The sequence below is a fragment of the Stenella coeruleoalba genome (genome assembly GCF_951394435.1).
Source record: "Stenella coeruleoalba genome assembly, chromosome: 15".
NCBI lineage: Eukaryota > Metazoa > Chordata > Mammalia > Artiodactyla > Delphinidae > Stenella > Stenella coeruleoalba.
In genome coordinates, this window is record NC_137161.1 from 37258700 (window position 1) to 37273319 (window position 14620).

The following is a 14620-nucleotide window of genomic DNA, read 5'->3' on the forward strand; positions in this document are numbered from 1 at the left end:
GCAGCCATGGCTCACGGGCCCAGCCGCTCCGCAGCATGTGGGATCTTCCTGGACCGGGGCACGAACCCGTGTCCCCTGCATCGGCAGGCAGACTCTCAACCACTGCGCCACCAGGGAAGCCCCGTGCATCATTTCTTGTTTTAAAATATGGTCCAGGAAACACAAACCCTATCACAGGAAACTCCAGGCAAAGGAAATTCTACAAACAACTACAGACAGGAAAACACACCACACCCTGTATCTGTCTATAGCAAATATACAGTGCCCTGTGGACAGGAAATGCTTTAAGAATTTCTGGGGGCACATCCATCTGCAAACAGACGTAGAGGAGTGGGAAACAGCAACAGCACTACAGGTCTGAAAGCACAAAGACCTCTATCTTCTAACAAACTGGCCTATTAAAAGGAAAGGTCACTTGCTGGCTTAGACTGAAGGAAGAAGTTCTGCCAAGGAACCCAGCAGCAAAATATGAAGATGGAGAACAGGGTGAGAAAGCGCTCTTGTTTGTCTCCACCTGGAAATCCTTTGAGAGGTGCTGCTTGGAGACTGGAGATTCAGGCACTCGGTTGGTTTCCCTGTTTTCAGACTTCCGTGGGTGACCAGCACTGCAGCAACATGCCTCTTGCCCAGCCATCAGTAAATGAAAGCTAATTAACGAACACTGGATTTGTTTCACTCTTAGCAAAGGGTACAGGCTTATCCTGAATGAGCAAGCTTTCTGAATATTAAGCTCCCACATCGTTTCAAACAAGGTTGATCAGAACTTTCTATAATATATGCCCATCAACAAGCCAATGAGTCTGGTATTATTTATGCTGTTGAGAAAGCTGGGGCTCAGAGACAGCGATAAACTTGTCCAGAGTCACCCAGCAACTGAGTGCCAGAACCAGCAGTACAACTACGTCTTTCTGATATCAAAGCTACGACCCACAATCTACTCAGCATTTCTGGTCCACCATTTTATCCTGGAGGGCAGATCCCAGTCACTCAGAGGAATATAGGAATTTTGTTTCTGCTCATCTCAAAGTTTAGGAATGACTTGGTATAAATTTCTTCCAAATTCTGTTTCCTACATCCCTAATTTCTAAAATGGAGACTTGTGTTTAAGTAAAACGCAAAGCATTTAAAACTCTACATCATATCATGAATACATATTCTGGTGGCCAGAATGGAGGAGGTGGGTAGGGAAAGAAAGGCTCTGGAGGGAGCCTAGTCTGGTTAACTGTAAGTTGCACTAAACGGGATTTCAAGAGAGCAGCCAGAAAAATGCACAGGTCACGTTTCAGGACCAAGGGCCCATCCTTCTTTAGAAAAATTCCTGTGCACACCCACATAAGCCCTCTTGGCAACCTCTGATAACAACTGAAAGAGATGAAAGATTTTCTGTCTTTTGCTTTTAAATGCCCCTAAATACAATGGAATACTACTCACCAGCAAGAAGGAATGCACTATTAGTACATGCTACAACATGAGTGAATCTCAAAATGATTACGCTAAGTGAAAGAAGCCAGAAAAAAATAATCCATACTGTATCTTTCCATTCATATAAAATTCTAGGAAATGCAAACTAATTTATAGTGACAGAAAGCAGATAAGCAGTTGTCTTGGCACGGGGCTACAGTGAGATGGGATGGGTGGGGGGGTAGGATTATAAAAGGCATGAGGAAATTTCTGGGGGTGATGGATATGTTTATTTTCTTAATTGTGGTCATGGTTTCCTGGGAGGATGCATCTGTCAAAACTTCTCATTGTATACTTCAAAGATATGGGATTTATTGTGTGCCAAATATACCTCAATAAAGCTGTTAAAAAGTAAAATAGAAATAAATAAGTGGGAGGTTAAAGGTATTCTAACACGGAACCACATCCTTCCCTACTGACATTTCAAACTTGAGTGGTGTGTGTCTTAAAAATTATTTCATAGGCAGACAGGTATCCATCTCCATTGTAACGTAGGCGAATAGGTATTCATGGTGGCTTTTGGAGAAAGAGCATCATTCTGCGGACTCCTGTCTGGGTACAGCTTACAGCTCAGAAGATGAGTCATGGAGACAGAGTATGGACCGTTGAGACCTTCCCCTAGCTGAGCACACCTGCCTGTACACATATAAGCTCTCACATTTTCAAATCTGCTACTTCCCAGGTTCCGTGGCCAAACCCATCACTGACGCCCCAGCCCAGGCACCCCGCCAACCCCCACCCCTACCATGGCTGAAGACGCGGACATGCGCAATGAGCTGGAGGAGATGCAGCGAAGGGCTGACCAGCTGGCTGATGAGGTGAGGGATGGAGACCTGGGAAGGGAGCAAAAGATGGAGAGCTGCGTAGTTTGTCTTATTCAGGTTGAGGTGGGAAAAGGGCTTCTTCTCATGTCTCAGAAAAAAAAAACAAAAACAGGAGGAGTATGACTTTGATTTCCTATATATCTAAGGGCTCTGCACACAGGAATGGGTTGGTTATAAAACTTGCATGCAGATCAGTGACTGAGCCCAAGCTTCCAATGCCTAGAAATCTAGAGAAGTCAAGATCCTCTAAGAAAAGCACTGTCTTCGGGTGTCTTACAGCCAGCGTTGTGCCAGAGTTGGCTCAATTCTGAGAGCTGGTTGTTACATTGTCCAGAACTTTGCAAGGTGGTATTAAAATTGAATTATATAAACTGACAATTGAATAGATCATGTTAAAATCAAAGGTAATAAATACTCAGATCTCGTCACGTCCTAATGATTTTACTACTATCTATGCTTTCAAAGTTCTTGGCATGTGTTGTATCTGTAGTGTGAGGATACCGTCTAGTGACGTGTTACCGTGAACCTTCCCAAGTTCACCTTCAGTGATACCATGTTGTAGTTAGAAATCAGAGAGGGAAAAAGTATTTACACGACGGAATCTGCAAACACTACAAATCAGGGCTTGACCTATTGTTTTGTTGACCCTCTAGACTTAAGAAAGTGGAAAAGTATTAATAATGCAGATTAAACTTAAAAGTATGAACCTCCGCAGCCATTACAATATAAGCAACACAAAAAAGAATTGAGAAAATCTTCCAGTATTTGAAAACTATGATTCTCTTCAGCAGAGAAGCCACTTGCATCATTGACAAATGAATAAAGTTCCCAAACATGTCTTCATTCTTTCACTTGCCTTTTATTCACTCACGTAAATGAAAATATCAACCAGCGTTCATGCCAGAGCTGCTCTTGTTTTATGCGTGCTTAGCTATGGACACAAGAGTTCAGCAAAAATCAACAAAAGTTTTCTGTGAAAATCGATTGGCTATACAGAATTTGCAATAAGGTGTTGTGTATTTTATTATTATTTATAAATTTTATGGTAGTCATCCTTTATATCATTAAAATAATACACACACACACACACACACACACATCTTTTTTCTGGAGAGCCCATTGTTAACATTACCAGCATACCTCTGCTTACAGCCATTCTATTTCAAAAAGCAGCCTGCTGACAGTGCTTCCAGGAAAGTGAACATGCTTCATGTTCCTGCAAACTCTTGTCCAAAATAAGTTTGCCATTGAAAAGCACAGCTTTTGAGAAATCACACTGGTTGCTGGATTCTAGTAATTTAAAAGGAACTTAGAAAAAAGTGACCACACTGTGTCCAAGGGGCCAGTGCTGAATTCATTTTTTCTTATCTAAGGATGAAGATAATTATTATAGCTTTCTCCTATAGACTAGTTGTTTCAAACACGCTTGATTTTTTTTCCACCCTAGGGCAACAACTTAATTTGTACTGATAAGAACTTCCAATTGTGTTTCTAGGAGCTTTATAAGAAAATCGATGTTAGATTCATCTCAATTCATGACAAATGATATTTGCCTTTAAAATTCAATATTCCTGGTCCAGGGAGGCCAAATTAGTCCTCTGAGTATTCGAGATAATTTTTCATGCCTCCTGCACATGCAAAATTACCTTTTCGAGCTTACTTTGTCTTTGATATCAAAATCAACTTCGTCTGGTTTTGATTTTATGACAATCAGCTTTAATGTAATTGCTTTAGGGAATCTTATTATGTAGAAAGCCTGATAGGAAAGAGATTGAAATTGTGGTTCAGTTACAAACTTCAAAGAACATGTGATAACAACCGTTTATGTTTCCCAAGTGAAGAAAGTTTTTCTGATATTCCAAGAACTCTGGATCCTGCACTCATAATATTTGTGTTTTTTATCTTAGTCGCTGGAAAGCACCCGTCGTATGCTACAACTGGTTGAAGAGGTAAGCAGTGACTATATTTTAAGATGAACTAATCCCTTTGGCTGACATATCCTTTGCCTAGACCCTTTGCCTTTCCCTAGACCACTGTCCCATTTATTCCAGTGTGAATGTAGCTACCAGAAAGCCATATAATGAGAGAGATGCTATATTTAAGTTGCCAGGTAGCCATCAAAGTATTCACTCTCCCTCCAGCCCAGCCTATCTTCCTAGTCTCGGAAGCAGAAGAGGGTGGTATTTCCAAGTATGTAAATGTTCCCAAGAAATCACAAAAACAAATCAGAACGATTTTTTAATATATGAAAGAATTATCTACATAAAATCCTCATTTGTACTGATTTTGATGCCTCTAAATTACATCTAATCTTGGCCTTCTGTTTTAAATCTAGCTACATATATCACTTTAAAAAATATGTACCCAGAGAGGCATAATTTTCAGAAATTGTTACATTTATAGTCAGGCACTAAAATTCATGAAATAATAGGAAAATCCTTTAATAAAGGGAAATATCAAGTCTAGTCATGTAAATATAGAAGCTCTTTTATATTCCTGACTCTGGATTTAACATCCATTTTCAAGGCATGGTTAATGAATCCGTGACTATTTTTAAATGGGTGAAATAGGGCAGACAGCAATAATGGAATCAAAAGGGCATTTGCAATAAACCTCATTTATTCCAATTTGGGAGAGCGGCAGTCAACCAGGAAGAATAAATGGATTAATTGAACTTGTCCGTTGGGAGAGATGAAGTGGAAAAAGAATGGGATGAGCTATATTTATCTTAACTGAATAAAACAAGTCTAATCATTTTTATTCAGTGAGATGCTGTTTTATCTATGCTTTGAAAATGCTTATCAATGTATAAATTCATGTGTGGTTATCATCTTTAGAGATCTTGGGGGTTTTCTAGCAGAATGATCAAATGAGCCTACTTGCCTCATGCTACTGTAAATTGCTTTTGCAATGACATGAAAGGAGAAAAGTGTCAATTTTATAAGGCTAAAAGGAAGGGCAGCCGCCTCTTACACTATGGAAGCCAACATTTTCCCTTACTTCTGCAGCTTCAGCTTCTCAGCTAAGAATGGTATATAGCTAACTGTGAATTGCTACAGGAGGGGGAGGAGAAGGTGGCAACCAAGAGCTCAGAGGACCCCTGGGAAGGGAAGGGGGTCCACTGAAGGAGATCTATTATCATGAAAAATGAGAGTTTGAGCCTGCAGCATAGCACAAATTGGCCCCCACAGGAGGTGGGCCAGCAAGGGGCCCTCAGCAGCACAGGAAAGCAACCTTCACTCTCTTAATGAAGAGAAATGCTTTCTTTGTGCTGTCCTGGGACTCACGCAGTACTTGAGGACCAAAAAGGAGGCAGATATTCTAAATCTACTAGTGTCGGTGAGGCTTTCAGAATCCACATGTTGCCCCTCATCTTGTCATGAGAACAAGTAAAAGGAACAGATCTGAGTAACATCCACACGTGAGCTCTCACCGTGACAGGAAGGCAGGGAGCCCAGAAGTCAGCTGACATCATTATCTTGATTCGTGTTTATGACCTTCAACCATGGCCTCCAAGCTCATATTTCATTTTCATTTGTGTGTGTGCACATGTGAAGGGAGTTTCTAAACTGCAAAATCTATCACCAGTTTGCCCACCTGTGCAATGTTGAAACTGCCCAGAGCACAGAAAGTGATGGAAGAATGCATCCAACACACTTTTCCCAACTGGCCCCTCCCCCATCAGAGTCTTTGGGCTGCAGAGACTTCTTTTTCTGTGTCTTCTTAAATTGCAGGCAACGTTGGCCAGTCTTGGAAAAGGAGTGTCTGCTCTAATTTATTCTGGAAAAAAAAAATCTCAAAAGCTCTATTAATTGAAGTAGGATTCTCAAATATTACATTTTTGTTTTTCCTAAAGTGTTTCTCGATCAAGCATGAAGTTGCATCTTAGAACAGGGGGTGAAACAGATGGATGCTGTCTCCTACCTCTAACAAATGAGAGGAGGCTATTAGACTTTCCATCCTTAGGAAATTATGAGCAAGGCATTATTAGACTAGATTGATTGCTCTTACATCCTCCTGGGTTATCTTATATTGATGGTCAAACATCCCTTATATCTAGGGCATTGGCCAGTCAGATGTTATTCTGCTTTCAATCAGGAAGGAAATTCTCTTTAAAGAGAATCAGCATTAAATATTCATCAAGGGCAGAAATCATTTGGAAAATCTGAGCATTGAAATACTAGGATCTTGCCCATGATCCCAAAGTCTATCAGTGCCATATAATTTGAATTGAGCTGAATGCTTATTGAAATTCAGTCTCAAAGACAGGAAAGGTTACTCAACTTGTGAAGTTTCCCTGAGGCAAACAATCCCACTTTCAGTGGAATGTATAGGACTTTGTGCCATCCCTCATGGACTTTACGGTGTAACAGAGTGGAAGGCATGGAAGCTTGGTTTTCAGTAGAAGCCATCATCAGTGTATCAAGGACAATGTAAAGTTACACAGAGATCAGTAGAGAAAGTTCAGAAAAGCTGAATACCATACACACATAAAAAGATTAGAAATCACATAGCACTTGGTTCCCAGCCTGGGGCTGGGAACTGGCTCTTTTGATGGATGCATTTCAGCAAATATTTATGGAATGCCTGATGCTGGAGGTGGAAGATCAAAACTGATATCATGTAGAAAAACAGATATGAAAATAGCTCTCCAAATTCAAGGCCACACCTGCCTCAGGAGCACAGAGGAGGGGACAATGAATTCTAGAGGGAGAGTCATGAATACTATTTGATTCCAGACAAAAAAGTTAACTCTGCTAATACTAACTGCAGGAAATGAGCTCTACATGTTAATGCCTTGGGCTATAGAACAAAGCCCGGAAAAGCCACACTGCCCTAGGGCAGGCTGATCCAAAGCCCCACACAGAGCTTTCACGCAGTGGTGGTTACTGAGGGCTCCCCAACATTTATGGGTGTTTCAGCATCTTTTCTTTTCATTCCAACTTATCTTTTGAAACACGTTGGCCACAAGAAGAAAATAAGCATTCTAAAGCTATGTCTTTGTTATGCCAGACTTTGTACTAAAGGTGGAAAATTCAGGCTGAGCAGTTGTTTTCAGGTAGGCAGTTGTAGGGATCTTTTGGAACTCTCGCGGTTAAGAGAGTGTCTGGACTGGCCTAGTTTTAGCTCAGGTGTATTGGACTTTGGGAAAAGCATTGCAGGATGACAAAGGACTTTAAAATGTTCTATAAACATGGTCTTAGATCATCAGCAAGAAAAAAATAAGAATAGAGAAATAAAAAGTAAAATGAAAGAAATGAAAAAAAAAATCAGGGACTTCCCTGGTGGTCCAGTGGTTAAGAATCTGCCTTCCAATGAAGGGGATGTGGGTTCAATCGCTGGTTGGGGAACTAAGATGCCTCATGCCATGGGGCAACTAAGCCCACGTGCCGAAGCTACCGTGCCTACGCACTCTGGAGCCCACACACCACAACTAGAGAGCCTGAGTGCTGCAACTAGAGAGAAGCCCATGTGCCACAACGAAGAGCCCAAGCCCGCGTGCTGCGACGCAGATCGCATGCACCGCAACTAAGACCCAGTGCAGCAAAATAAGTAAATAAATAAATATATTTTTAAAAATCACTGGCATCTCCAACTCCCCCTGTTCACAGTTAGACAAGTTTCCCAGGGATCTTGAACAGGAACCAGGAATTGAGCTAAGACAAAAATAGAACAACCTCCTCTCCCTCCTAGCTATTAAAACATAATACTCATTAAGGAACCAGAGAAAGTAATATTCTGCCTCCCCCAAGATATCGTCCCATCCCTGTCCTTCTCTCTTGCCCTCCTAGTTCCTCCAAAGGACCACCCAGTTGTTTTGATAAAAGTTGTCAGCAAAAAGTGGAGCCAAATATAAGTTCTACTATTTATTGAGAACCTACTATATGCCAGCGACTGTGCTCAGAGTTTATTATCTAATTTAATCCCTGCAGTCACTTTTTCTACTGCTTTGCTCTCCATTTTACCAAGGAGGAAATTGAAGTCCACAGTGGTTAAGAAACTTGCTTGAGACACACAGCCACAAAAGACAGAGATGAAATTCAAACTCAGATCTACCTGATTCCAAAGTGTGAATTCTTACAACATTTCCCTTACACCAGCAATTCCCACAATATTTAAAAATTTTTTGAGAATTCCACAAAAAGCAAAAGGATCTAAGAAAACAAACATAGCAGCTCATCCTAAACTGACAGATTCCACACAAATGAAATCCTTTATCTCAGTTTTTGAATCATGGCCTCCAGTGGAGTTGAACCTGTAGAAGCTTTTAGGTTCTGTAGCTTATTTTGTCTTTATAAATCTTGGGAAGTGAGGGAGCTGTTTCTGTCCCCATCTGACAGCTGGAAAAGCTGAGACACAGAACAGATGACTCTAGAGCAATAGAACTGTAAAGATAAGTCTAGAATTCAGAATTACTGACTCCCAGATGCCAGCTCTGTTCGCTTGACCAAACTGTTTATCATTCTGTGAAGCACAGTTTAGAAGCCAGGCATTTGTCTGGCCCTTACCTCAGTGCCTGGGGCAGAGTGGAAGCACAATAACCATTTAGTGAATGAATGAATGAATGAACAAACTAATGAACGAGTGAGTGAATGAACCAACCTAGCAACTACCCAATCTTATTTAGCATCTCTATCCTTATCTTAAATATGGGAAAGCATCCTGAAAGGTCAAGTGACTCTTCCCCAATCTCAAGACTATTAACTGGCTGAGCTAAGAACATAATCCAGCATTCCTGACTCTCTGACCTGTGCTCACTGCTTCTGTTCTCTCAAATTGGGGCAAACTCTTGGTGGTTCTGTGAATCATTCCAGCACTGAAACATTTAGCACCAAATTGAACAAAGAGGAAATTATACTTGCAGAGGAAATTATACTTTATTTTATTTATTATATAACATAAATGGGTAGAGCAGAAAGGGTCAACAGATGAGAGCTGAACTGACCAAACTGAAGTCACTCACCTGTTTCTCACCCTCCATCCCAAATAGAACAGAACAGAAATCTCGTGCATAGCCTTGAGTTGGGTCCTTAGAGAAGAAGATGCTCTCTGAGATGACTCCATCCTCACTGGAACTTGCATTGTCACATCCATATGCCTGAATGAGCCATCTGCATTTTACAATTTCCTCTCATAAACAATGGCTAAAATTTGCATAAAAGGGGCATAGAAATTGTTAAAATACAGTCTAGTGTAGACAAATGTCCATTTATAACACATTGAAGAACAAGATTTTGAAATGTCTTGTGGGGTCTAGAATCTTGCTGCTCCATGTATGACCCTGCACCAGCCAGCATCGCCGATCTTGTTCAAAATGAAAAATCTCAGTCTCTACCCCAGTCCTACTGAATCAGGATCTATATTTTAACAAGATGTTTTCTATGCAGGGAATTCATATACACATTAAAGTTTGAGCAGTAGTCTAGAAACTTCTGGTGGTAGTCTGTAATGATGATATTTTTAGTTTGCCCAGATATCCTGCGCTAGATGCATTTTGTGAAGGTATTTATTTTATTAACCCTGGTGTAAGGCTAACTATAGGCCAGGCACCGTTCTAACACGTGCCGCCTATTAATTTACTGAATTCGCATAAGAACTCAATGAAGTATGAACTATTATGATTGCTGTATTACAAATGAGAGAACTGAGGCACAGAGCAATTAAGACATTTGCCTGAGGTCCTGCGGCCAGAAAAGAAAATCACCAGGATTCCAAGGCAGAGTCTAGCTCCAGAATCTGTGCTGTCAATGACTCCTGAAGTCATCCTGAGCCATCACTCTCCAAACTACATCCTGACTTTGCAACTAAAACTTATCAAAATGTGTTCAACCGCTAATTTGAAAAGATACATGCACCCCAGTGTTCATAGCAGCATTATTTACAATTGCCAAGGTATGGAAATGACCTAAGTGTCCATCAAGAGATGAATGGATAAAGAAGCTGTGGTATATATATACAATGGAATACTATTCAGCCCATAAAAAAGAATGAAATTTCGCCATTTGCAGCAACATGGATGGACTTGGAGGGTATTATGTCAAATGAAATAAGTCAGACAGACAAAGACAAATACTGTATGATATCTTATCTGTGGAATCTAAAAAACACAACAAACTAGTGACTAAAACAGAAAAGAAGCAGACTTACAGATATAGAGACAAACTAGTTGTTACCAGTGGGGAGAGGGAAGGGGGAAGGGGCCATAGAGGTGTAGGGGTAAAAAAGGGGTTCTTATATGATTACATGAAATCATGTATGTGAAAGTTTTGAAAATTATAAAGCACTATACAACTTAAAGAATCTTTCATTCAATTTTTTTAAAACAAGCAAAATAGGCTTTTCTGTCTGGGAGAGTTAACTGCACATGTTCTCTGAAATGGTGAGCTTATAAAAGCTCACAGAAATAATTTTCAGTGTTTTATTTTATTTTTTGAAAGCACTATTGGAATTAAATTGTTGAAATACTGTTAAAAAAACAAAACAAAACACTTTTGTTGACCTCCACTAACATCTCTCTCTTAGGTTAATGTAAGTCAGTCGAAAATAAATGGGGTCATGAGAGACATATTTTAAAATTTATTCTAGGTACCACCATGAGCTTTTCTTGAAAAAACAATTAATCCAAACTGTAAGCACTGCCATTTAATATCTATTAATAATCACCCTATAAAACGGAAGGTCTTTACATAACTAGTTCCTGGAAATGATGATTATGAACAATGTAAATATCTCTGCTCCTTTTTTCCCACCCACCAATTCCCACTCCCCTCCACTAAATAGTTCAGGGCTGTTTGGTTTATTTAGAGCATAAGGGGTGAACAAAAAAACTGTAGTAAAACTTGTGGATGAATTATTTTCTCACACCATATTATTGTGCAGAATTTCAGATTTCATTAGAAAAAGCGCTTATTTCTCATCTGTCATTCCCTTTTCTAAATCTTGCAGAACTTCTCTCCATAGAGAAAGAAATGGAAGATTGAATTTCCTTTTGAGCTATGTTTCTCAACCTTTGTGAAGCTGTCATCTTTTTTGATAAACCTAAAAATCTCACCACCACTCCCAAGATTCTTACACATCTTTTCAGTAGAGCACCCCTCCCCAGTTCACCTAGGGAAACTTTCTGATCTATCGTGTCAGAGAAGATTTAGTCCTGAAGATTTTGAAAGATTTGCTTTCTGTGGTTGGTGTTACAAAAACTATAGGCATTTTTATTTTCCAGATATAAAATCACACTATAATATTAAGTATGTGTATTTCAAGTCCATGCCAAGCCCCATCCCGAGCCCCACCCCATGGAGACTGAGCTACATCCCCTTCTTCTATCTGAGAATCACTGATGAAGCAAGTCCACAGGTGACCCACCTCTCTGAGTTCCTCCCCAGCCCCTAATACTCTCCGCCATATTTCCTCCCTCTTTTTCCTTTGGTCCTTCTTCATTTTCCATATCTAGGGCTAATTGTCCCCTTACTGATTTCTCTTTCTCTCTTTTCTCTCTCTAACTCTTTTTCCACTTTGCTACCATTATTGGAATGTAGAGTAAAGATGCTGGTATCAGGACTTTGGTTATGTTGGATGAACAAGGAGGTAAGTTCAGATTTCTTCAGTAAGAACAATTCCTCATCTGAATAAAGTCCATTAAAAAATGATTTGTGCATCTACAGGTGGTCATTGATGTGTGTTATGCACATATATGTGTGTAAGAGTTCTACAGTTTTTATCTTGCTTTTTTTCTCCTTTTTCTGTTGAAAAGGTTGGTAAATGTATGGAAATGTTGAGATCTTCATGGTTGAATAAATGGTACTACATGCCCTGTTATATGTGTTGGGGTAATAGAATTTTGAAGGCAGAAGTCATTTGTTTGAATTTTTAATGATAGGATTTTGGAGAGTTTGAGAATTCTCCTCCTCATCCCCAATCTTTCCCATAAATTTGATGTGATAATTCCTAAATAGAATGAGAGTATAGTATACCATATTGTCCATTTCTTTTGACCATCCTAATTCAGCATCTGGCAATATTGATTTCCAAGTCATTATGAGAATTCCTTGAATAACTGGAAGCTGTTTTTAACAGGACATAAACTGAGGGAAATCATTGTAAAGTGGAAAATTGAACCACTTAAAATATTTGAACTTTTTCTTTTAATCATTACGGAAATACTAGAAGCAGTGAACATCAGAGTGCCAACATTTTAGTATAGCATATTTAGTCTACAGTGGAACCTAGAAGGGTAATACCAAACTTTTTTTCTTTGATTTATACATAGAATCATACAGCAATGATTTATTTAATTCTAGCCACAAGTTAGTTACCTGATTCCATTCTGAATTCTTATCATAATAATCAGATTTAGCAGAATTTTTTCTCTTTATGTATATTTTACAAAGACATTAGAAAACTCTTAGCAATCACGAGAAATTTTTTGTCAAAGATAAAAATATAAAATTTTTACAACATGGAACACCATAAACAAACTCCAAGAATAAACCTCAAACTGGGGAGGGGGGGAGGGGGCGGGAAACTGCCTTATGGATAACAGACATAAGGCATTTCCCTAAAATACAGAGAGACCTTGCATTTTATCAAAGAAAAGGACAACAACGTACAAGAAACAATGGATGTAATACGTAAATCATCAGTTTCCAAGTAGACAAATGAAACCATGCTTCACCCAACAACAGTAATGAGATGCCACTCTTTAGCAGGTTGGCACAACTTCTTTTAATTGATAACAATCAATGCTGTGAATATGCTGGGAAAACAGAAACTCTCAATCTACAGATGGGCACTGTTGATCAGTACAAAGTTTAAGAGTAATTTGATAATATCTCCAAATTTTGATGTTCACCCATCTTTGACCAAGATATTCCACTCATAGAATTATATGCTCCAGATATTCACTGACAACTCCATGAAGAAAAATATACACGCCTTACCTGTAAAGGTGTAAAACTGGAAACTAAATGTCTGTCAGTGGGGAGACTGACCAAATCAATTATGATATGGCCAGGAAAGAAATTCTGCATAAAATGTTCTGCAACCTTTACAGTATATGAGATCAATTTTTACTGACTTCTGAAGAGTTACAGCAGGGGCAGGGAGGGACTGAAGGAAGGTGTATTATTTGGGGTCCTCTGGGAAGCAACTGCTAAGAATCAATTAGAAGTGTGTGAGACTTCTTAAGGAAATGTCTGTGATGGGTGAAGGGGAGAGGAAGCAGGAGTAGGCAGGGAGAGCCTTTGGACTGTGATGCGGGCTTGACACTTGTGAGAGGAGAGGGGGCAGAAGGAGGATTGGGTAGGAAGAGTCTCATTCTGTAGTGCTGCTCTGAGAAAGTCTCAGCCAGACTGATAGGCAGCCCAGGAGCAAAGACAACCCAATGGAGCAGACGTGTGATGGGCAGGGATGCATCCGCTCTAGTAAATTGTGCTCAGCTGTTGGCTAGAAGCATCCCAGAGAGGGCATGGCTTCCATGTAAATGTGGTAGATCCCATAGGTGCAACAGCTGGAGGTGTCAGCTAACTACAGGGTCCCTCTTGAAGGGAGATCTGAGGGGTACACCCTCATGGCTGCTATATAAAAACTTTTGTTTCTATATTATTTATTTGTATTGAACTTTTCCAATAAATATACACCAACTAATTTTTTTAAATTGGAAGAAAATTTTTTTAAAAAAACAATTGAACATCAATCCCAACACTTCTCCCCCCATTTTTAAAATATAAATTGTCAAAATTAATACAAAAATAATGAAGCCTAGTGGAGTTGTATTTTGAAGGAATTACAATAGCTGTGGCAGTCTTCAGAACTCTCCAGATGAATTTGCTATAAATCATAAGACTTGCTGGCTTGATGTGTATAACAATGTCCCAGACTTTGAAACTCAGGACACAGCAAATCATTGCTTTTTAAAAAAATTTATTTAATTAGGCAGCAGGTGCCCATACAGAAGAGTGGTACCACATTTCCAGAGCTAAACTGATACATATATACTCAGGTAATAAGGAGTTCTATCTTATTAACTCTTTTAGTTAATAATTTGCGTGTGAAGGGAGTAGAAAAGGAGCATTGCAGTAAGAGAAAAAGTTTGAGAAAGGTTCAGGATAATACCATTTTCTCCCCTAATTATAAAGCATTGACATGAAAAAATAATATATACAAATCTGAAGTCAAAAAGAAAGTGAATAAGATATTGAGTTCAAATTTCATTGTACTTTGATGAAGAAAATCTACAGGCAAAATTTGCCAAAATCTCCAATATAATACAAAAATATATTATTCTTAAACACAAATGATTCTCAGGAACATCTTTACATTATTCTCTGAGAAACGAA

The 14620-nt window shown here is 39.3% G+C and overlaps 1 protein-coding gene across 6 annotated transcripts in view; it reads left to right on the forward strand.

Moving 5' to 3' along the window:
* Window positions 1–2158: 2158 nt before the first annotated feature.
* SNAP25 (synaptosome associated protein 25) overlaps window positions 2159–14620 on the forward strand; it is a gene marked incomplete at its 3' end in the record, with an annotated part of 28582 nt that continues 16120 nt past the window's right edge. For 5 of the 6 annotated variants that reach the window (XM_079944402.1, XM_079944406.1, XM_079944403.1 and 2 more), the window contains exons 1-3: window positions 2159–2279; window positions 4193–4234; window positions 11822–11870. In XM_079944402.1, the coding sequence (XP_079800528.1) occupies window positions 2208–2279; window positions 4193–4234; window positions 11822–11870 (163 nt within the window). In that variant the 5' untranslated portion in view covers window positions 2159–2207. The remainder of the gene's footprint in view (window positions 2280–4192; window positions 4235–11821; window positions 11871–14620) is intronic. The other variant, XM_079944408.1, reaches the window with a different exon arrangement.